This window comes from Thamnophis elegans, chromosome 12, assembly GCF_009769535.1.
Source record: "Thamnophis elegans isolate rThaEle1 chromosome 12, rThaEle1.pri, whole genome shotgun sequence".
In the NCBI taxonomy this organism is placed as follows: domain Eukaryota; kingdom Metazoa; phylum Chordata; class Lepidosauria; order Squamata; family Colubridae; genus Thamnophis; species Thamnophis elegans.
Genome location: NC_045552.1, coordinates 18,689,942 through 18,715,438, shown reverse-complemented (window position 1 = coordinate 18,715,438; position 25,497 = coordinate 18,689,942). Strand labels below are relative to the sequence as shown.

At 39.5% G+C, this 25,497-nt stretch overlaps 1 protein-coding gene across 1 annotated transcript; it reads left to right on the top strand.

Annotated features, from left to right (window-relative positions):
- The first annotated feature begins 6,983 nt into the window (after window positions 1–6,983).
- Window positions 6,984–12,572, top strand: ZNF683 (zinc finger protein 683). Its single transcript, XM_032227753.1, has 5 exons — window positions 6,984–6,992; window positions 7,575–7,694; window positions 8,873–9,125; window positions 11,060–12,003; window positions 12,378–12,572. Exons 1-5 carry the CDS (start codon window positions 6,984–6,986, stop codon window positions 12,570–12,572), a joined length of 1,521 nt encoding a protein of 506 aa, XP_032083644.1.
- Window positions 12,573–25,497: the final 12,925 nt, after the last annotated feature.

The window sequence follows — 25,497 nt, the reverse complement described above, 5'->3', positions numbered from 1 at the left end:
GGCTTGGTGGGCATGGCAGGGGAATGTTACTGCAAAATCCCCATTCCCTCCTAATCAGCTGGGACTCAGGAGTCAGAGAATAGATGGGGCGGGGTCAGTCAGAGGTGGTATTTACCAGTTCTCCAAACTGCTTAAAATTTTCACTACCAGTTCTCCAGAACTGGTCAGAACCTGCTGACTACCACCTCTGATACAACTGTGCAGAGAAGTGAAAATTCTCTGGGTTCAAATGACTGCCCATCCAACATCTATGAAGGTAATTTTAAAATGGTATATAGATCATATATGAAGGACTTTGCTTGCAATGCATTAAATGTCAGTTTTTTTATTCTAGGAAAATCTGACACACACCAAACCATTTAGCAATGAAATTTCTGTTACATTTTTCCTTAAAGATGTGCTCAATCTCTTGTAAACTGTTCTTTTGTTTTCCCCCACACTGACACATGTGTATACGTACACATACACGCATGCGTGCACGCACACACACACAAACACACACACACACACAATCATTTACTGGAACTGTGGTGTTGATATGTTTTCTTCTGCATTTCTAATTTTTTGGCTTCGTTTTACCCATTTTTGATGAAAGAACTGGAGGTGTTAACTTCCACGTAGTCAAAAGGAATCTAACTTTGCTGACACCGTTTAATGTGGAAGGAAATTATGATGCATACATAACCTTTTGGGTAAAAGCACAGCTTTATGGATAACAATTTTATCAGCAGTTTAACAGCTCCCACATCAAAGAAACTATCCCCTCATGGGTGGTTTTACTGGTTTGACCTTCCTCTTTTGGGGGCATCATACATCGATGAATGATTTCTAGGTAATTCTGTGTCAATAGTGAAACATAACGATTGGACTCATTAGAATATGATTAGGAAGATTTATATTCAAATTGTTGTTTAGCCATGAATCTCATTTAGTGACCTTGGGTTAGTCATTATACGTTGGTCTATCCTACCTTATAAAGTGGCCCTTAACCTCTTGTGAGTTGGGATGGCAAATCCTGAAAATTCTCATGGAGTAAGAATTATAAGGGTTGATGTTCCAACAGATCTCAGATTGGAAAATTCTATTCTGGGCACTACTAAGTACTTTAAGCTTCTTTTGGATGAAATTATTGGATACTTAAATAATTTGCCATTAAGCCTGTGAAGTGCTTCAAATTCAAATCTGAAAGAGTGCTTTGGAATGTGCAGAAATTCAAACATAGCACCTCTTTGAAACACTTCAGTTCAGGCATTCACGTAGTAGCAGATCCTTAAAACAGCAGTTCCAAGAAAAGACACAGTTGCTTTTATGAGTTTAAGGAAAATTGAGAGCTTGCACAATCTTGGGGGACTTATGAAATATGGACATTCTGTGTCAAAGGCCTGGCCTCTGCCTACTGAAATTCCTTCCGCTCCCATATTTCATAATATTTTGGACTTTTAAGACACATATCTTCCAAACCCTCTATTGCAGTGATGGCTAACCCAACGTGCCCAAAGCATACCCAAACCCCCAAAATGCAATGTGTGCGCAGCCCCCCCGCACACGCCCCACCTGGCCACATGTCCACCCCGCATGCGCCCTGCTCCCCACACATGCACAGTTGCCCCTCCCACACCACACCACACATGCATGGGCTCCCTGCATACCCCACACACCCTTGCACATGCACGGCAGAGACCCAAAGACTAGCTGGCTGGTGGGAGGCATGCACGCATGTGCGGTAGAGCTGAACTGGGGTGGCGGCTCGTGTGCACACAAAGAGGGCACTGCATGCCACATGTAGCATGCGTGCCATAGGTTCGCCATCACAGTTCTATTGGAACCTGCTTGAATAGGTAAAACCTTCTCTTATAAACATTTGCCTGTATTCCTGTAATCCTTCATCAGATAATATCCATGCAAAATATGATTGCCACGACATGCTATCACAATCGTACTGATGAAAAGAGCCCAGGGAAGATACTTCTCTTCATTCCAGGTAGACTATCATAGATAAAGGTGAAATGCAGGGAATAAAAGGCATCCCACTATTGCAGAGAATGCAATAAGCAAGTAAGAACATAGATTAAATCACAGAATGTAACAATGAACATACTCTCATAAATGAGAATGCAATGAACTGAGTGGATCACATACTATTTGCCTTTTATAAGAACAGAGTCTAGCTATTAGTGTTGAATTCAAACTCCAGGAATTCTCAACCAGAAAGGCAATTGAGCATCCTATATACAGTATTTGCAAGATACCAAAGAATTCAGCTTGTAATTTAATGGGTGCCTTCAGATAATGTTAACTGAACCATAGTTTATCAATTAGGACAATTTTCTTGGTCTTGTAACAGAAAAACTATAAATTATCTACATAGACCAGTTGTATACTAATGTGGCTATAAAGAATAATAATACCTATTATTATTACAATGTCAGGATATGAAAATCAAAGATGAAAGATTGTAGCATAAACCTGCTATGGTGGTCCCAGTGTTTATCGGAACACTGGATACCATACACAAAAAAAATCTTGAATGGCCCTTAGAAAATCTGTGCATTGATAAAATTTCCATCTGTCAATTACAAAAAGTCACACTGCTTGGATTTGCACATATACGATGCCAATACATTATGTCATCCTTAGGAGAATATTAATCTTTTTGTGAGTTTCAGTTCATGATATTATGTAGTGGGAGCCAATTGAGTTTAATTAGAATAGTTTAGAATTTCAGTCTTTTTTTAAAAAAAATGCTACTTGCAGATACCTGTGTATTTGTAGATAATACTACCGGCTCCTAGGCTGGAATTAGAGAATTAATGGAAATAGAGCTCAGATAAGTTTGGAATTGTGTAGTTCAACCAGTGAATGTCAAGACAAATTTGTATTTAGGTTCAGCTGAGAAATCCAGTCAGTTTTCAAAGGCAGTTCCAAGAATCCATCAGAGTAATCCAGCCAGCAGAGTTGATCCAATATGTTTTGTTTTACAGCAGAACAACAAATGGGCAGATTTACTCACCCAATTCTCAGCAGTTATTTTGGCATCTTCTTATTTTAAAAAGAGGATCTTTTTCCCTTGATTCCAACAACATTGCTTGTAATGCTATCATGGCACCAGCCTGTATGTCTCCATGAAAACATTACAACACAAAATCTAATTCATTACAATGCTTCCCACTTAGGATAATCCCTGAAGCAGATGGGCAGACTTTCAGGAATTATATTGGCACAAAGATAGACACCAGTCCACCAGTTCATTCCTGCTTATTTTTGTTGCTGAATTAAATACAAGGCAGTGGCAGTAGACAGTAAACATTATCCATTAACCCTCTATATCTCCATTATCTGGGCAATTATGCAGATTAATTAATATTATTTCAATTATCAATGGGATTTACAATTCTGTCATGTAATTAGTTCAAATTTATGGAAAGGAGCATGTTTTAATTACAGACAGTTAATAAATGCCAATTGTTTTAGTTCTTAAATTCCCCTTAATCATAGCATGATAAAAGTTATCAAGCAATCTAGAATACAAATGTTTATGCACAATTATATAAATTAAAATTTCAGTGTGGATGCATATTTTAATAGGCCTGGATGGTATTGATAGATAGCAAGAAACTAACACTTTAACTCCAGAAAGTCATATATTGTCATCCCAAAAGCACTCTCAATATAGGAAAGAACTATTACTAATGAACACAAGTGACCATTGTTATCCATAAGAAAAGAGACCAAGGAAACATTTATTTATCAATATACCAATAGATTTCATAACATGATATCATTTAGATACACCTTCCGAATTTACATGTAACAGAACAAGCAAAGGCAACCTATTACTAAAATAGGATAGGACTTGGAAACAAAACAGGACCAAATTATATACAGCATCTAAACATAGCAAGGTTGGCTTACCTCATTTTAGAAGAAATAATGTAGAATAAATTATCATGTAAAGGGGGACCATTGAATCTAAAATCTAAAATCTTCTGCATCACCAGACAGTGCAATATAAATTTTGGTAGATAGCATCCTTACTTTTTATTTTCTATTTTCCTTTCTCTCCTTTCAAATGCTCTCCTTTTCATTTTTCATTTTGAGGTTTATGTCCCTTCCTCATTATGCCCGTTCTAACCAGGATTACAAAAACAAACATCGGTAATTGATTCTGATGATATGTTATTTTTCCAGTCTTTTACATAATAATTTGAACCATTAATATTGGTGCTGTTGCCTGCCAGCGGCCAGCAAAGCTGGAAGCAGATTCAGACAATGAGGAGGTTGGGGAGGAACATGGGCCAGTCATGGAGTCTTGGGAAGGCTCAAACAAGGGCTCTGCGTCGGAGGCAGAGAGGGGACCAAAGCCATCTGGTAGTTATTTGTTGCCTCTGGAACCTCCGGAGTCTGACATCAACAAGGCAGAAGAACAACGGGAGCCTGCTCCCAGTGTACATATGCACAGAGCTGACAGAAGGCAAAAACAATTAAGAAAACAGGGTCGACTTGGGAGTAAGGCTTGGAGTTGATTGGCCCCTCCCATAAGACATAAAAGAGGAGTGAACAGGACATGAGCTTTTGCAGGAAGCAATTAGTTCATCTGGTGGGTTCAAGCTCTGAAAAGTTCTGTTTGACTCTGTGCTAAATTTGGCCTTGCTCTGCATTTGGCAATTAAGTCTCTGGCAGCATTCCTGGGGAGATAAGGTGGGTGTTTATCAACATTCCCCTGAAAGACTGTGGCAACTCGAGTAGACATCTGTCAGAACCTTCACAGACTGTTTGCGGACTGATAATGACCATAATTTACAGCTGTATAAATAAAAGAGGGGTTTGGGGGACTAAGATTGTGATTTATGATTTCTCCGCAAGCCTAGGTCAGAACAATTGGTGAACAAAACATAAAGTAGACACATGATAAAAGGGTTGTTATTCCTCTCTTCCAAGGATTCAACTATGTGTTCGTCTACTCTTCCCACAAATGTTGCTCCAGGTTCTGCTCTCCATACAGTAGCTGGACTGAGAGAAGAATGAAGGAGGCAATCAGGATCCCCTGGAGGGAGTTCGCTTTTCAGGAGCGATCCACCTATATTGCGAAGGACCAGTTTTATGGGCCATACTCCATCCATCCCCCAGCTCAAGTTTCTTTACCCATCAATCTGGACTTCAAGTATGACAGCAGCAACAAGGTACTACTAGTATTCTCTCTCCCAAAAGACCATTTAATTCATTGATTCCATTGGTTGAACTGTGCACAATTACACATTCTTGTCCTCCTTTAAGTTCTAGTGATACATTTTCTCCACACCTAGACAATTCCCAGATCACACAACACAACCTCTCTAATCTGCACTGCTGCTAGCTTTTATCATTTGCATTTCTTTATAACAAAGAAATAATTCTTTATAACACTTTCATTACAAGTAATCTGAAAGCCAATGCTTCCCCATCCTTCTCACAGCTCTGGATGACTACTGGTTTAGCACAGATCCACAACATTAACAGGAAATCCCTAGTCATGGAACTTCCTAGTAAATTAACCAGCTCCTTTAATATCTAGGTTCCTCTTTGTATGCAGATACTTTTTTCACTGATGCCACCTAAGTGTGCATCAATAAAAGAGCATTCCTAATAGCATAGTGATGGCAAGCCTCTAGGGTATTTAAGAAGCAGCAGGAACATTAATTTCTGCTGATACAGTTTTACAGAGGAATGATTGAGTCTGTCATCTGCACCTCTATAACTGTTTGGTTTGGTTCTGCAACCCAACAAGACAAACACAGACTTCAGAGGATAATTAGAACTGCAGAAAAAGCAATTACTACCAACTGCCTTTCATCGAGGACCTGTATACTGCACAAGTCAAAAAGAAGGGTATGAAAATATTTACAAACCCTTGCATCCTGTACATAAATTGTTTCATCTTCCACCCTCAAAAGGACGCTATAGAGCACTGCACACCAGAACAACTAGACACAAGAACAGTTTTTTCCCCGAACACCATCACTCTGCTAAACAAATAATTCCCTCACCACTGTCAAACCATTCACTAAGGCTGCATTACTATTGCTATTAGTCTTCTCATCGTTCCTATCACCCATCTCCTCCAACTTATGACTGTAGGACTGTAACTTTGTTGCTTGTATCCTTACGATTTATACTGATCGTTTCCTAATATGATTTGATTGCTTATTTGTACCCTATGACTATCATTAAGTGCCTTATGATTCATGACAAATGTATCTTTTCTTTTGTATACACTGAGAGCATACGCACCAAAGACAAATTCCTTGTGTATCCAATCACACTTGGCCAATAAAAAATTATATTCTGTTCTGTTCTGTTCTATTCCTACTCTACTTTACTTTACTGTACTTGTATAGTCTAGTCTAGTCTTCCCAAAGTATATGAGAAGGAAGCTGATATTTTGTCTCTCTGTGTGTGTATGTATGTGTGTGTGTGTAGATAGATAGATAGATAGATAGATAGATAGATAGATAGATAGATAGATAGATAGATAGATAGATAGATAGATAGATAGATAGATAGTCTGGCCTGCTTTCACATATTCTAGATGCATATCAAACAGATGTTAGTGGGGAAACTGAGCCATTGATTCACCCTCAGCTCAACCTATGCTCTTAAATGAAGAGTGGACATTCATAAAAGAAAAATCTTTGTTTTCCAGGTATTCTTTAGGGCCAGAATACTTGTTTGCTCTTTTATTCCCAAAAGCAATGCATAAAGTTTATACCTCTTTACAATTGGATTCTTCATAAAAGAAATCAAACCATAAACATACATTAGAATCACTATTGTAAAAATCAGAATTCTCCACAGTCACATTTTCCTCCAAATTTTAGCAGATTTTCATAACTTCAGTTAAAAGAAGAAACAGTATGTCTGCAAGGAATCTAACAAGTTCAGAGGTCCAACCCATATCCATGATTCTTTTATATGTACATGAGCTCAGATTACCTTTCATAAAAACCATGAGTTATGTAATACCCTCGTGTGTGAGCACGCACACATACAAGCACAGAGAAAATTCTTGTTGTTGGTGTTGACTGCCCGTAACTTCACATATATATCCATACAGTTCCCTTTCTATATAGAAACAGGCTTACCAATGCTTTCTTCCTAAACATTTTTCCATTTCTCAGTTTACTGTAGCTTACATCCCTGAGATTTTCTGGTGATCTTTTACAATATTTATTTAATCATTCAACTTTGTCTTGGAAGTCAGCCAAAATCATGAAAAATCAGCTCAGTGCTGCCACCTAGCTGAAGATTAGTGGGGGAGAGACAGATAGAGGCACATCTGACTTTGCAGGACTTCCCACACATTTTGGTGAGAGAGAAGTTCCCAGAGGATGAGCTCCAGCACGAGTCCAGAAGCTCTGAAAACTAAATGGTCCTGGTGACCAACTATGATTGGATCTTGCAAAAAAAAAAAAAACCAACCTGCAGTCAGAATATGCTCTCTCCGAATGCTCTTCTGCATTCTCAAATAATGTACAAGGAAGAATATGAAACGATGAAGCAAGCCTTCACTATGCTGACCAATTCATATTTTTTTTCAGATAAAAGCTGTGATCAGCAAAGAGTACATTCCTGAAGGTACACACTTTGGTCCACTGACTGGGAAGATATACACCAGTGAAAATATTCCTAATCATGTGGACCGGAAACACTTTTGGAGGGTAAGTATCAAACATTGGAAAATGGTTCTCTTTCAGCCCAGGTAAAACAGCTATGGCAGGGGTGTCAAACTGACAGCCAAGGGGCCAGATGCGTCAAGCCACTTCCACCCCAGCTCCGCAAAGGCAAAAAACATCATGATATGTTGCGATACATCATGTGACGCAATCGAGTTTGACACCCATGAACTCTAGGGGTTTATCATACAACGCTGACCAAAAAATTAGTTATCCTGGAACAGGTTATATAACAAGATGGTACATATTAGACAAAATTGTGTGTCATTCTTTAAATCAGGGGTGTCAAACTCAAGGCCCAGGTGCCGGATCTGGCCCGCAGGGTACTTAGATCTGGCCTGCAGGGCTGCCCTGGAAACAGCAAAGGATCAGCCCACAGTACCTCTGCCAGCGAAAACAGAGCTTGGGGCAGGCTACGTGAGGCCCTCCTGAGCTCCGTTTTCACTGGCAGAGGGTTGCAGGAGGCCATTTTTGCTGGCAGAGTACTCAGGCCACCACAGGAGCCCCCAACACAAGTGATGTTGAGCTGGCCACACTCACCCTGCCCACGCCCCCAAGGCCCCCAAGGTTAAACACAACCCTGATACAGCCCTCAATGAAATTGAGTTTGACACCCCTGTTATAAACAATGATATGTCAAGCAAATTTGAGTTTTGTAAATGGCCAGGAGCCATAAAAATCTTGGCTGAGGTTGTGAAACACTGACTTCCAAGCATAGCATTTAACGAACAGTATCTGCAACAAGTATTGCTTTGTATCAGATTCCAATTTAACAAAAGAATCATGTCAGAGAAATACTTTAAGAACTGACCAGCTGCCATGATGCTGTAATGCGGTAATGCTGATACAATGGTAGTAATGAGTCAGCAATGTTGTTTGACTGTTACCACTTTAAGAGATGGTATTATAAGAGAGGCCCTGTTAGGACGTCTGTCTCTCCATGTGTGCTTCCGTGCTATAGTTGATGATTGATTGCCTAACTTTGCCTAGTACGTGTATGTATATATTCCTTGTAGATAAACCACTACTTGAAAGACAAACCTCTTTACTGTGTTTTGCTCCTGGGTTGTCTCAAAATAGTCACACTGTGCGCACTCTGACAAATCAGCTTGAAGAAAGATTTCCTAATATGTCACTCATTCTCTCTTCTCTTTCTCGCTCAGGTTTTTTCTGCAGAAGGAAAATTTCACCACTTTGTTGATGTGAATGACCCTTTTTTCAGTAACTGGATGTGCTATGTGAATCCAGCTCCCACCTATCATACTCAGAACCTGATGGCCTGCCAGCACAACCTGGAGATCTTTTTCTATACTATAGCTCCCATCTTAGCAGGCATGGAACTTTTGGTTTGTCCTACCCACAGCGAATCCAGGTACTTACAGTACTTGCATCCAAGGGAACTTACACCTGAGCCAGGTGAGAATATTATAACACTCTGTGGATCAGTTCTTGCCAATATCTTGAAGAACAAGAATTCTGGCAAAAACAGCCTTGTTCCCTATCCATTAGGCAGTCCATTTTCAGTCAGATGGAGAAGGAAGGCCTTCTTTCTTACACATTGAGTCAAACATTCTACTACCCTTTTCCCCCTAAAATAAGACCTAACCGGAAAATAAACCCTAGCATTTTTCAGGATGCTTGTAATATAAGCCCTACCCCAAAATAAGCCCTAGTTAAGATCATCAGTCAGATGAACACATTTTAGTACCGTATTTCCTTGAAAATAAGGCCTAATCAGAAAATAAGCCCTAATGCATCTTTTGCAGCAAAAAATAATATAAGACCTGGTCTTATTTTGGGGAAAACACAGTATTCAAGATGGATGGGATAGGAAACATATGCATCTCCAAAGGCTGCTGAACCACAACTCCGAAGTCCATTAATATGGCCAATAATGTAGAAAGCAAGAGATCTAGTCCAGCAACATATGAATAGCCATAGAATCTCAGCCCTGCTCTATGAGAAAATCCACACAACCTGTGGATTTATTACAGTTCCTAGAATTATCTGGGAACAACCCACATAAATTTGTAATACCGGTATCTTGTTTATAATTATAATTATTGCTATAAATTATAATCATTGCTATAATTGCAACTTAACTCATAATTATATATAGATAATTTAATTGCAATTAATCAGACAGCCAGTCTGATGTAATGGTGAAAGCATCAGGGTAGATGAAACTGGGAGATTGTGGGTTCTAGTCCTGCCTTAGGCACAAAGCCAGCTGAGTTACCTTGGGGCAATTACTATCTCAGCCCTAGGAAAGAGGCAATGGCAAGCCACTTTTGAAAAACTTTCCCAAGAAAAGTTGTTAGGCAGTATCTGAGAGTTGGACACAATTGAATGGAGCCCTAGTTATATTTTCTTACTTTCAAAACACTTTCGGTTAGATAGTGGCTTTTTCTTTTAAATTTAGCTTTGGGTTTTTCCCCCTCTGAGTCCCAAATTTACACTTTATGCAATTGCAGACTTAGAACCCTGCAAAACTAAAAGCAGAGGTTATTTTAAAGATAGTCGTGGATGGAGGACTTTCAAATATTGTTGGATTAAATTCCCATGAGCTTCAGCCTACATGGCTATGGTGATGGAAACTGTAGTTGCTAACCTCTAGAAAGTCACAGTAACCATTAATTTTAAAAGAATAAACTACCAAATATGTGTTCAAGCCTCAGTACAGTATTTAATCTGCTTCTTGTACTAGATTAATCAAAGGTGATAGAAACACTTAGAAATTGAACATTACTAGTATAGTATCTTCATTTATAGATAAAGTACTTTCTATTTTTTTCTGAAATGCTGAAAGCTTAATGTCTTGGTAATATGTTATATAAATATGTCTATTGTATACATGTTTTATATTTTAATAGTTAAGAGGAAAGTATTGCTTGTATTATTTGTTTCCTTCACAGTTACTGTTTTTGATTTGTGCCTATGTTATATTACAGTATACTAGTCTGTGTAGATCACATTCATTTTACTAATTTATATAGTTATAGGCTTGTATTTGGGGTCTACCTTTTTAAAATAAGATGCATTCCAGCAAGAGCAATTCGACAAAGAAAAGAAAATAGAATGTAATGAGCAAATTAGAAGAAATAAGTATTTCCTATAATCCACTATAGTTGTTTTCCCTAGAAGAAACAGTAATCAAAGCTAACTTATTTTATATTATTTGTTATTTCCTTAAAAAAAACAAAAAAAGAGATAGCTGTCTTTTTCTCCTTTTAAAAGCTTTAAAAATTTTGGTTAATGCTTTACAACATCTCAAGGACAGATAGAGAGAGAGATCTGATTGTCAGTCAAAGTGAGACTAGTAAAAAGTAACTCTGATTCTTCCTTTACAGAATGTCTAAGCTTGAAAAATCTTCCAACAGAACCTTCATTTGAGGTAGCCTCCCATTCACCGCAGATTACCTCCAAAGATAACAAAAAATGCACAGTTATCACAACGAAAGACAAAAGGGAAGATGAAGAAGAAAATGTTGAACAGGATGTGGCATCAAGGAACATAACAGGCCACAAAAACATAAAACCTGCGACAGATGTCTTTCACAGAGTTGAAAAACAGCCTATGGAGCTTAAAAGTTGCTGCACAGAATCCACGTTTGAGTTTGCAGAAGAGATGCTTGGTCTGCCAGGAGAGAGAAATATGGCAAGAGAAAATCAGTGTCACCGTGGATTTAGTCCATGCAACTCAGTGACTTCACCACAGATGGAATATAATATTTGCAACAAGTATTCATCCTACTCAGAATGTCATTACATGGGCAAAATGCCCAATGCCTCTTGTCATATCTGCAGCACCACTACTGCCCATTACCCCAAATCTATGATGGTTTCTCAGGATCTCAGCTTTCCATCAGGTCTATCAGTAACCAATTCGAGGAAAGTTAAACTTCAAAGTTTGCCTTCCCAGGATATCTTGGAGAAACAACCTCCATATCCCAGGATATATCATAATGTCTATCTTCCCATCTTGACTCAAGTAAAATACAATGCTAAGAAATCTCCAAATCTGTTCTCTTTCTATGCTGGGACATTTTCACTTCTCGGCTGTAATTATGAGAATCCAACCCTTCTTCATGACTTCAGAAGTCAACAGTTGAAAGCTGCTTCTCCAACTATGTATCAGCATGAGCCTGTGAACCTCAGTACTCCAAAAAACTGTTCCTCAATGTCAAAGGAAGGCAACAAATCCAAGTCATATCCCTTGAACAGGAAGAATGGCAAAATTAGATATGAGTGCAATGTCTGTGCTAAAAGCTTTGGGCAGCTTTCCAATCTGAAGGTATGTCTCCAAACCAGTGTGTTAATGACTGGGTGGAATGCTTGTGAGTAGTTCCACACTGCAGCCTAACTTGTTTGTCTCTCATGTTACTCCTGGATTGTTTCTTAACCTAACTTCAGAAATTCCAGTCTAGATTAGTGAATTGGCAACTGGGCTGAGCTAAAGCTCCATTCAGAATACAACTTTTACAAGATTGATTGGTTGGTTCCCTGTTTTTGTCCTTCCCACCCCTACAGGAAAGTTAGGTTTTGCTGGCCATTTCCTATCTGGACAGATCTCTCAGTGCTTGCATTATCCTTTTAGTAACTGTTCCTTCTTAACTCCATTGTACCCAGATGTCTACCATTCCCACGTACCCTTTATCCCTAATACAGACTCTTTTCTTCACAATGGAAATGGGTCAAGCAGAAAATATGGATCTGCCCTATGACACACACAAAATTATAGATAAGAAGGTGTTGTTTGCACCATGGAGATTATTACAAACAGACCTCATATACTGCCACCATTGTGTAGGTTATGCAAGAGGCCTTGTTCTGCCCATCATTGGCTATTACGTTCTTAGTTAGTCTTTCCATTTTTAGTTCATTTAAGAAGGAATTTCTTCATCCAACCAAGGTAAATTGTTTTATAATTTTAGACTGCAAGCTGCCCAGTCACTTGGTTGAGTTGGTATAATCCCCAGCCATTGTAAATCAGAGAACTTGAAATCTCAGATATACATTGGGAAAGTCTCCTATTTAGTTCCTGCTGATTATCGGGGGAAGTTAATTTTAAGATTAAGTTAATCTAAATTGGATTTGTTAATAAAATGGCAAATCAGCAGGAAAAGTAGGGCTACAGGCTAGCCCAAAGTTTTTTAAACAATGCTCCATGGAATCCTGGGTAAGGGGCAAAAAGGAAAACTTGAATGCCAGTTTTTTTTTAACTTCCCAATCAAAAGAATATTGCCTTTTGATCAGGAGGTCTGAAATGAAAAAAAAAAGGTTCTATGGCCTGAAAAAAATGGCAGACTTCTGCACTACAGTATTTAAAAAAAACCTCACAAGAAAGAAGTGGAAAACCAATTGTTTTTACCAGACCAATTTTATGAGCATATATTTCATTCTGGGATTTTCCCATTCATATAAAAATTCACAGAAGCAGTCAGGATTTGGCAGCCTTATTACCATCCCTTTGCAAGTAATCCCTTTTTATTATTCTATCCCTCACAGGTTCACCTGAGAGTACATAGCGGTGAAAAACCTTTTCAGTGTCAGATCTGTAAGAAACGTTTCACACAGTTGGCTCATCTGCAGAAACATCATCTGGTGCATTCAGGCAAGAAACCACATCAATGCCTGGTAGGTGTCATTTTCCTCATCAAAATGCCAGTCAATCAGAGCAAAGAAGTCCTAACTGGCTCTTCTCATGTATGATTTGATGGCTTTTAGGCCAGTCCCACTAGGCAGTTTCCTACCAGCAAGATTTTATTCAGGCTGCCTGATCCCAGAACCACCTTTCTGGATTTCATTAAAGAAGGAATTCTTACCAGAAGCCAACCCTTTCACCAACATGGTGATCTTTTGAAGAAACAAACAAGAAAACAAAACCAAGGGTTATTATGAGCCAAGCCATGTCTTTAAAATGGTGTTTCTCAACTTTGGCAACTTTAAGACCTGTGGACATCAACTCCCAGAATTCTTCAGCCAGTTGAAGTTTACACATCTTAAAGCAGTCAAGATTGAGAAACACAGATGTAGAACGTAAGCAGAGAATAGTTTCTATGACCCATGGTATTCTGCAATGTGCCAACATTACTAACCAAAATGGATCTTGCCTCCCTGCCAGGTCTGCTACAAACATTTCAACAGTATCAGCAAACTCAAAACCCATCTACGGCAGCACTTTGGGGAGAAGCCTTTTGGGTATTGGCTTTGTCCATTCACCCAGTCTCTTGATGAACACTCAAACCTGAACCAATGCCCTATCTGTATCAGAGGCTACATCCACCCATCCAGCTAGGAAGTCTACTGCCAGTAAGTCTCCATCCACCTGTCCAGCTAAGAAGTCGACTGCCAGTATCCACCCATCCAGCTAAGAGGTCTACTGCAAGTAAGTCAACATCCATCTGCCTAGCTAAGAAGTCTACTGCCAGTAAGGCCACATCAATTGGCTGCTCTTCTGTTCCATTCTAGGCCTTCAGTACCATAACTGACTGACTTCAATCTCAATGTTGATCAACTGGAAGAGGGAAAATGCATTTGGTTAGGATTTCTCAGGTTGTAGAAACTATCTTTCTGGAGGAAACAGTACCCTTTCACCAAGATGACTCCCTCTGCTTGCTTAGCTGAGCCTCCATACAAAATTGGCACTCTTGCCGATGAACAGATTTGTAGTAGGAGAGACCTCTTAGGCATGCATTCAAACATTTGTAGAGCTGTTGCTGTTTAATCTTCAGTAACTTGACACTTGATGTTAGCGGGAGATCCCTGCTCATATCTTACCATTTTCTGAGATTGGCAGATGGTTATAAAAGATGGGATTTCTTTCTGTGTCACCTTCTCTGTGTCATTAGCATGGTTTCTTTCCAATGATGGATTAAAACATGTTTTATCAGAATTGATAATTTATTAGAATTGGCAACTGTTTGGTGAAGTTTAAAGCTTGTATTTTTAACATGAATGATCAATTCTTCTATATCTTGCTTTAAGTTCTGTTTCATATGGTATTATTTGCACATAAATGTTAGTTCTCTCAAAAGTGAACACACACCCAGCTTCAAAACAAACAGAAATTCCATTACATTATGAGGAATGGGAGAAAAAAGCACCAGAATTAAAGTTTATTGGATATAAAAGTAGAATTCAACACCAACAGAAGGCAGACCTACTTTTTTCATAGGTTTCTTCCAGCAAGTGGTAAAGTTCTTACCTAGCCATGTCTGTAATGTATTAAAGATCATTACGCCACGTACAAGCCTAAAACCTGGTCAAGCTTGTGCTGAGGCAACAGTTGAGAAATTTCTGCTCCTGCCAGTGAGTCTGGCAAGTTCACGAACTTCTGAGATTTTGCCAGTGAGTCTGAGATTAAAATTTCAGTTCCAATTTTGGATAGGGCCAAATCTACTCAGAAACATTCAGACTTGGTTTGATGCTTTTTATGTTTCTATACAATGGGGTTTTTTTTCAAATTACCTTGGAAATCCACTTTGATTCCATGTAGATTTCTAAATCAAGTTTGAAAGCATGAATTGATTGATCTATCTAAATTGATTCTTGAGGTGAAGTGAAATTCTGCCAGATTTGTACATCCTGGCTAGCTATCATTCTCTTATATCTTTCATCTTTTTGCTGCAGCAGTTTCCCACAAGTCTCTCCATTTTTTGGGGCAAGATTTTAGAAATGATTTGCCCTTACCCCTTCTTCCTAGAGCCAAGGGAGAGTGACTGACCTCAGGATACCCAGCTGGCTTTGTGCCTAAGGCAAGGCTCAATCTCCCAGGTTCTAGCCTGACGCCTTAATCATTACCCCATAATGATTCTCTTTACTGTTTATCTGTTACTATATGCATCTGCCCCCCAAAACCTACTGAGCATTTGAACTGCAAAGCAAACTGAATGGCAGACCTCCCTTTCACATTTGCAATACCTTCAGCATTAACCACATATCCTGTGCCCCATATCTTAAGTGAAGCCCAGCAAAGCAACCCAAACCACATCAAGCCCAGGGTATTTTCCCTCCAAAAAAGCCAATGAACTGCCATTTCTGGTTTCATCATCTGCTTTTTCTTACAGTCTTTTTTTTAATCGCTCATTATTCTATGGGTTTCTAAAATACAATTTAAAAGAAAATATGACTTGCTCTCTAAACCTTTTACCAATAGAAGATAATATCTGTAGTTCAGGGTTGAACTATGGGGTCCTTGGTGCTCTCTGAGCTTGGTGGCTTTCTTGCAGATGTTTCATTACCCAACTAGATAACTTCATCACTTACCTAGAAGTGGGGTTTACTCTTATTTTATATCTTAGTGGCTAGCTCTGTCAGTGTTGGTGGGAGTGTTTTTAGCAATTCTTTCATTTCATTTTAGGCTGTTGTTTACTGTTAGCTTGTCTGCATTGTAGGTATTGTTTTTATTTCTTTTTACCTTGTAGAAGGTAAATTTCTCCTACAGTAGGCCCCAATGCCTGCACTTCCTGTCTCTTTTTAAAATGCAGATATAATCAACAGAACTGGGAGGCACTGTTTTGCAGTGGTTCTCCTCCTACCTCTCGGACAGGTTGCAGTCGGTGTTGGTTGGGGGACAGAGATCGACTCCTAGGCCCCTAACATATGGGGTGCCGCAGGGGTCGGTCTTGTCCCCCTTACTATTTAACATCTACATGAAACCGCTGGGCGAGATCATTCGGAGGCATGGGATAAGATACCATCAATATGCGGACGATACGCAGCTGTATCTGTCCGCCCCATGCCAACTCAATGAAGCGGTGGACGTGATGAACCAGGGTCTTGAGGCCGTCAGGGACTGGATGAGGGCAAACAAACTTGTACTCAACCCCGAAAAGACCGAGTGGCTGTTGTGTTTCCCTCCCAATAATTTGGCTTGTGTTCCATCGCTCAGGCTGGGGGGCCAAACATTACACCCCTCAGACAGGGTTCGCAACTTGGGAGTCCTCCTGGACCCACAGCTGACCTTTAATTACCATCTGTCGGCTGTGACCAGGGGGGCATTTGCCCAGGTTCGCCTGGTGCGCCAGTTGCGACCCTACCTGAACCGGGAGGCTCTCACAACAGTCACTCGTGCCCTTGTGACCTCTAGGCTGGAATACTGCAACGTGCTCTACATGGGGCTGCCCTTGAAGAGCATCCGGCGACTTCAGCTAGTTCAGAATAGCAATAGCAGTTAGACTTATATACCGCTTCATAGGGCTTTCAGCCCTCTCTAAGCGGTTTACAGAGTCAGCATATTGCCCCCAACAACAATCCGGGTCCTCATTTCACCCACCTCGGAAGGATGGAAGGCTGAGTCAACCTTGAGCCGGTGAGATTAGAACTGCAGAATGCGGCCGCGCGAGTGATCGTGGGCGCACCTCGGTTCGCCCACATAACACCTATCCTCTGCGAGCTGCACTGGCTACCTGTTGATCTCCGGGTGCGCTTCAAGGTGCTTCTTACTACCTATAAAGCCCTTCATGGTAGTGGATCTGCGTACTTGAGAGACCGCCTCCTGCCAATCACCTCCTCTCGACCCATTAGATCTCACAGATTAGGCCTCCTCCGAGTGCCATCTGCCAGCCAGTGCCGGCTGGCAACTACGCGGAGGAGAGCCTTTTCAGTAGCAGCTCCGACCCTCTGGAACGATCTCCCCGTGGAGATTCGTACCCTCACCACCCTTTAGACCTTCCGCACAGCCCTCAAGATCTGGCTATCCCGTCAGGCCTGGGGGTAAAGAATATAATCCGCCCCCACCCGAATGTTGAATGAATGTTGCTCGATTTTAATTATACATTGTGTTATATGTCATTGTATGTTTCCCCTCCCATACAAGTTGTTAGCCGCCCTGAGTCCCCTCAGGGAAAAGGGCGGCCTATAAATAAACTTAACTACAACTACAACTACAACTATGTTAGACCAATAGTAGAGAATTTAATTTCCTCATCTTCCTGCTACATCATGTTCATTGGTTTTTACTGCTGTTACTAAAATCACTTTTACAGAACGAAGATGCTATTAGCCTCTAAGACTAAGTTGCACAAAAATCTGATTGTGAAAAATCACATATAATTTGGTGAGGGGGCACTGAAAGTTACAATGGGCAAAGTAATGCAAAATGAATAAAATGACAACATATGGATGAGTATGGTTTCCTATTTGTCCCTCTACATCTTAGTAGAGTTGGATGTTCTGTGTTTTTAGATTGTCAAAAAATATTATTCAGCCCAGCTAAAGCTTTATGTGAAATATATAAATTCTTGGCTTTTGCCATTTCTGTCTTCCCTTGGTACATAATAAAGCTGTTATTTTCATCAGCCAGATCTCTCTTTGTGTGTATACTGTATATATCCATGTGTCCATATTTATGAGACAGGCTCTGCTAAAAAAAACTTTGAGTCATTGTGAATGGCTCAAAGTCACCCTATGTTGGGGAAAGGGGGACCTTTGCTTCCAGACAGCATTTTATCCACCTCACCAAGCTAATGTAATAGATTTCCTGAAGTATTTGTGTGCTATATACATGAGCTCATCAAAGCCGCCCTAAAAGTAATGGCTTGAAAAACAGGCCTTGTTCACAAGATGCTATTCAGGTTCCTTTACAGGATTGATTGGAAACCTGTGGGAAGAACCTGCTTTTCTAATACCCTACCTCCCACTCCCTTTCATGATTGCAAAAGCCTTTCATTATACACCTTCTCTCTATGTTTTATTGTCCTAGGTTCAAATTGCATTTGAAAATGCACCCACCTTTTTGTTTCTCCATTATCTTTCCCTCATTATTAATAATTTCGTAATTTAAGGAGTATCCCATACATACAACCCATCACGCAGCATGGTAAAGGCACTTACAGTCTGGTTTGTAAAGCCTAAATATTTACAAATATAGCAAACTAGCCAATACCTCAGCATTGCCCAGGTATTTATTTATAGAGGGGAAATGTCCGGACCAAATATAATTTCTAACGTTGGATTTTCCCCCTTGCCAGAGGGAATCTCCTTGTGGGGTACTATGAAGCCATTATGATGGCAACTCCACTGTGCTGAACAGTAGAGGCCAGTACAGCAGTACGGCACAACAAGCTGTATCTTAACAGAACACACACACACACACACGTGTCTTACCCCTGCAGTATTTTTCTCCAGAGAGTAAGTCTTCTGTATATCAAGTTTGAAATTGCTTGAGGTGTTCCAGATTTATGTTGGAACACATACACACACACACACACAAACACACACACACACACACACACACACACACATATATGCAAGTATATAGAAAGGGGGAAAGTCACAAATCAATAATTTTTATTATTATTTCCTTTTTTCTTCCTCACTCTCCTCTTTTTAGATATTTTAACTTCTATTAAATTTGCTTCAATTATCTTTTATTTCCTTTTACCAGCCTATCAACATATACACATATACACATATATAACATATAACAATGTAATAGACCTCTTAATATTCAATAGTTAGTTCAAGACTGAAATTATTATATAATCAATAATTTGATAGGAATTGCAATGGTTCTTTTTATGTTATACTCAACTTTGGATGAAAAGTTAGATAATCTTATGCTTCTAATATTGACATCCCAAATTGCTATTAATACTGCTAGATTTATTTTACTTTTCTCTTTTTATTTTTAATACTTTCAGCTAAATAATGGAATAGTAATTTAGTTATATAAACATTGCTACATTGAAATTGCATTGAAATCATAAACTGTATCAACCTTTATAACATTAACATAAAAGGAGGGGGGGAAGAAAAACCACAATTTGATAACAATTTTTGGAGGTGCATGGCAATCTCTGGGTTTGTTCCCCCCCCCCATTAATTTATGAGCCCTGAAACCTCAGACTAAGCACTTCCATACTATGTTTTCTACTTCTGACACTGAATGGGTTGATACAATTAATCCAGTTTCCAAGATTGTATGTTATAGAAGAAACCACAATTGATTGTGTTAATCATATTTCAGGAAACGCAAAGACTGGGTGCATGCAACACATTGAACTAAAAATCAAATAAGACACATTATAACCTAGCACACAGTATGAATTCAGCCTGTGAGAGGGACTTCTTCAAGGAAAAACCCGTGTCTTTCTTATGTTCAGTGCAACAACCTTATTCTCTATGCCATATAGAGAATGTTGATGGCAGAATTCTGAAAGTTGAACTCCACATATCTTAAAGTTGCCAAGTTTGGAGGAGCCCTGCTCTACATTCTCTCGCTCATTCCCTATACATCACACAGATTATTTCAAATGCAGTAAGCTAACCACAACTAAAGGCCTTGTGTTTTCTAACACAGAGTGATCCATCATTTGTGAATTTTTGGATGTGTTTCAGAACTACTACAGGACTTTAGATATAGTTTGGCTCAATTTTCTTTCATCTCCGAGCTTGAACAAATTGGGTTATTTCGGTTAGGAAAGTTGACCAGCTAACACATATTTTTCTGTTTTTTATTCAGGAATTATTGGCTATTCTACCAAATTAATAGCTCTCTTCATTAGCCCTTCCACTCATTCCTATCATGACAAGAATGAATAGAATAGAATAACAGAGTTGGAATGGACCTTGGAGGTCTTCTAGTCCAACCCCCTGCTTAGGCAGGAAACCCTACACCACTTCAGACAACATCTTCTTAAAAACTTCCAGTGTTGGAGTATTCACAGCTTCTGGAGGCAAGTTGTTCCACTGATTAATTGTTCTATCAGGAAATTTCTCCTTAGTTCTAGATTGCTTCTCTCCTTGATTAGTTTCCACCCATTGCTTCTTGTCCTATCTTCAGATGCTTTGGAGAATAACTTGACTCCCTCTTCTTTGTGGCAGCCCCTGAGATATTGGGACACTGCTATCATGTCTCCCCTGGTTCTTCTTTTCATTAAACTAGACATACCCAGTTCCTGCAACCATCCTTTATATGTTTTAGCCTCCAGTCCCCTAATCACCTTTGTTGCATGGAAGAATGTTTTTAATGTTTTAATATTTAATATAATGCAATGGGAGAATGTTTTTAATATTTGGGCTTCTTTTGCTATTCTATTTAATAACACTATTAAGTGGACAGTTGGTTTAATAATTCCCTGGGAACTAGTGTGACACAGGGTTGAAAATTCTGCAACCTGTGCTTACATGTCCACATATAATTCTAAATGTTGTAAGATTTACAGCATGCAAGGACGCTCCCAGAAACATAATGATGCTAAGATAGAATTTTGAAAAGATAGGCGCTATCACACAGAGGTGATCTAGGAATGGAGAACCCATGTGCTATCTAGAGAGCAGGTGTGAAAGCCAAATGAATGTCGTGCTTATGAGCATCTTGGATAAAGACCAAGTAGGTTTAATTTCGGGGTTAATTCCCAGAGAACTTGAAGCACTGAATGACATCCTCTCAGATTTCCAGTGGGGATCATAGGAACAGAGTATTCTCCACAAGTTTATCTTGATGCATTATCATAAGAGGTTTTCTTGCAGATGCTTTTCCAGCTTTTAATTAATTAATTTGTTTATAAAATTTATAGGCTACCCATCTTATTTCAAGGTAACTCTGGGTGACTTACAATTATAACAAATAAAACTACATAAATTAAAAACATAAATCCAAAATACTATAGCCCGATTAAAAAATGCAGAGGGGGAAATAGGATGGGGAGAGATGGGAACTGTGGTTAATCAATCAACCACCTCCACTGTGATACTTCCACTAATGCAAAATTGATGTTGCTAATTTTGCTTTTCTCAAAGGTGTTTTTTTCTAATTATTTTTAAAAGCAACTGGACTGAGTTTTCTGAGGAAGAAGACGTTTCACTTCCTATGCAGGAAGTTTCATCAGTTGTAATGGATGGTGGGAGATAGATAGTGGGAGAGATGGTACTGACAGTTGAGAATAGATAATCGGGGGAGGGATGGAAGGATAGCTTCTGACAGGATGAAGGTGGTGGTTAATGAAAGGATTGTGTTTCTTTGCAGAAGTTTCTACTTCTGCTTTGTTACAATGTAAATTTAGAAACATTTAAATGCTCAATCATAGCCCTGACTTTTATTTTGTTTAGACTTCTTTTTATGTCTTTATTAATTTTATTCTGATTTTGTTTATTGCATTTAAAGCTATATGACATTGTTATGACACACAGCTACGATACTAAAAAATATTTACTTACAAGCAAACATCCATGGAATATAGAATCCTGAATTTCATTGTCATGGTCCTTTCATTGTCATGGTCCTTTACTCTCACTCTATATTGACCACAATATCTGAGAAAGCAAAAAGAAAAATATATTTAATACATTTATAGAAATCCCATCATCTGGGGCTTTGATCAATTTTGAGAGCATTTTCCATGTGCTGTCACCTTATGGTTGCCATGACAGAATGGCAAGCACATTCCCAAAAATTGTTGATACAAGGACATAGTCAACTACAAGCACCCATTTACTGGGTGACACTGGCCTTATCCCCTTTGGCCCTTCAGGAATCTCTGGAATATATAGTTTTGGTTTCTGGGCAAGTAGTAATATTTCCAAACAAAAGCCTGCAGAACCCACCAGTTTTAATGTTTAATGTTTAATAAATTTATATGCCACCCAATCCTGAAGGACTCCGAAGTTTTGCCTGTAGGATCAGTAGAACAAACAAGAGATGACACTAGGAAAAGATACTTCACTTTGTAGCATTTAGGAATCCCGTTTAATGTCTCCTTTCATTTGAAAAAAAAATCTAAATCACAATATCAATTGGTACAAGAAGTCAGGTGTTCTGACGTAGGCTTCCCCAAAAAGCACAAAACAGATTTCTGGTCCCGACAAAACCCCTTTTATTAAATGAATATGAATTCCTCTCATTCACATTCAGCAAGGGCCTGGTAAACAATCTTTCAAAGGTGAAGTTATGACCACAGACCTCATCTAGCTTGGAAAGCTGCCATGTAAATATTTCCCAAATGCAGTGCAGTGCAAGGAAAGACTTGGCACAGAGTCTCTGAGATTCACAGACAAATCTTCACACTCCTGAAATGAACAAATGAACAAACGAACAAATTGTTTCCTGCAAAAACCCACTCCCCTTTCACTCCTCTTTTATTTCCTATATGAAGGGCCAATCACCGTCCACTTGTGGCTTTACTCCCAAGTCAACCCTTATTTCTTAGCTGTTCTTTCCTTCTGGCAGCTCTACACATGTGCACCCTGGGAACAGGCTCCAGCTGTTCCTCTGCCTCACTGCTGTCTAGCTCCAAAGGCAGCTGAGAACTGCCAGATGGCCTTGCCCCACCTCTGCCTCTAATGCAGAGCCCTCATCTGATCCTTCACCAGCTCCAGGACTGGCCCATGTTCCTCCCCGACCTCCTCACTGTCCGACTCTGCTGTCAGCTCTGCTGACCGCTGGCGGGCCAAAACATCAGGCAAACCTCTAGTGAAGTACTCAAGGCCAACCTGGTGGGGATTTTTTTCAGGTATATTGCTTTCCCTTCTGAGTTTTGGAATGTTTCTCTGAAGGATTTTTGTAGCCTGGTTTTCCATGTTGTCTTCTTTCAAGTGTCTGCATTCCTGCCCTAGAAATCTCTAGGTAGTAATGAAATCCTGGTATGCTCAACCAAGGCCGTCCAGTGGTATTCAGATACACTTAATACTGCCGCTGACATCTATCATTCAACATAACTGGAAGCATAAGATTAAGAAAAACCAAGGTAGCTAAACTCAGTCCCTTTGTTGAAATGATGAGACGGGAGTAAGTTTTGGTGGAGACAACTGTTCTTTGGAGTGAATATTTCATTCACCAAATGCATGCTGCTCAGATTGGGAAAAGAAGACCTATACAGACTGCCTGTAGAAATCTTTTCCTTCTAACCTGGTTTCTTGTACTGAATAAATTAAAAATGAAGGAACTATTTTGAAAAGCATGAGAACGGATCATCCATCCCTGGTGAACTGCCAGGGAAACTCACACTGAAAGCATTTCAACTTCTCTGCAACACTTAAGCATACATAAATTGTTATTGCGCTATATGTGTGAAATGGTGATTGCAATAAACATATTGAATTTTTTTTTACTCATCCACTTTTCATATTCTATTTCTTGTCTCTTCCTTTGATCTTTACCAATGGATTTGCCTGGAACATTCTTTTGAACTTGTCCATCAAGAAAGAATAATTCTGTGTTCAGTCTCTCATTGTGGAATTCTTTCACTGATCAACTTGTCTCATTGCACCAAGCATAATTCCTCCATGTTCAGCCTTACTCCTTTTATCCCCTTAATCTTTAATCTATGATATAGTTATCCTCTTTAAACAACTATCTCTTCTTCATTGTTTTGTTGATACTGTTTGATTTGTATACTCTTCAGTAGTCAACCCTCATGTTTCCTGTTTTAGCTATTTCTGCATACTGTCTTGACCCATGTTCTTGTCCTTGTGTCTGTACAGAACAGCATGAAAAAGCCTACTTTGACCACTATAAAACCATGCATTTCTCTTTATGTTATCTCTTTGCTTCACATCCATTCAATATATTTTCTCTGCTTTTGACTGGCTTGCCTTACAATCTTTTTCTTCACTGCTGAAAATAACACCATCTCAGAGGTGGGTTTCACATAATTTTACCACTGGTTCACCATGCAGCAAAACTGTGAGTGCGCGCCTTCTGTGCATGCATGCAGCCTTCTGTGCATGCGCTTTGCTCATGCGTGTGGCTTGCACGCATGCACGCGGCTTAGAATATGTGGGTAAAACGTGGCCCACCCACAGTTTGCCCCTACCAGTTCACCTGAACTGGCTGAATACCACCACTGCGCCATCTGCTGAGATATCAATTTCTCTTCTCTCAACCTGGAAGTGGGTGTGAATGGAGTAGTTAAAAGATCTTCCATGGAAGTTTTCTGCATCTCTGAGCTCTCATCTAGTGGCTGCCCAGGTGTTTGCTGGCAAGATAAGGCCCACTCCTTACTATTTACACTTTTGTAATTATTATTTACAATATATCTTTCCCAGAGTTTGTGGCAGGGATGCACATGATTATCACCCCGCCCCCTTCATCTTCATAGCAATTTTGCCAAATGGATTTGATGCCTTTCTTGATAAGTCTTAATAAAAAAAGGGAAAGTGTTAAATTTCATACATAACAACAAAACTTGCAAGAAAAAGTATGTTAAACAATAGCTTTGTTTCCTTTCTATATGATAGGAGTACCCTTTGTAATGTAGTTCCTTTAAAAATACTACAACCCCCCCCCCCTAATTTTCAACACACTGTAGAATGAAGCCCTTAGTGACTATTTGGGGTGGGGTGTGGGAATCAAGTGCAGAAACTAGCTTATATTTCTACATAAATAGTAACAACTGGGGAATGATATACTGAAGGGTACAATTTATGCAGAGGTACCACTGGGTGTCAGACTAGTCCAGTATTGCTCAAACTTGGAAACTTTTTAACATGTGCAGACTTTAACTCCCAGAACCCCCAATTCTAGGTAAAACATTGTTATATAAAAGCACACACCTGGAAATCAACTGCCCCAATGAACACACTAAGATTTTCTTCCATGGCAGAATTGAACGCTTAAAAAAAACCCTTCCCTCCAAATTCCATTTAGCTTCGCAACGTAGTCAGGATGACTTTCGGCATCCTTTCACCCAAAACATCCTTTAAGCCAGGGGTCTCCAACAGTGGTGGGATTCAAATTTTTTTACAACCAGTTTTGTAGGGCATGGCTTGGTGGGCGTGGCATGGTTTGATAGGTGTGACAAGAGGATACTGTAAAATCTCCATTCCCTCCCCACTCCAGGGGAAG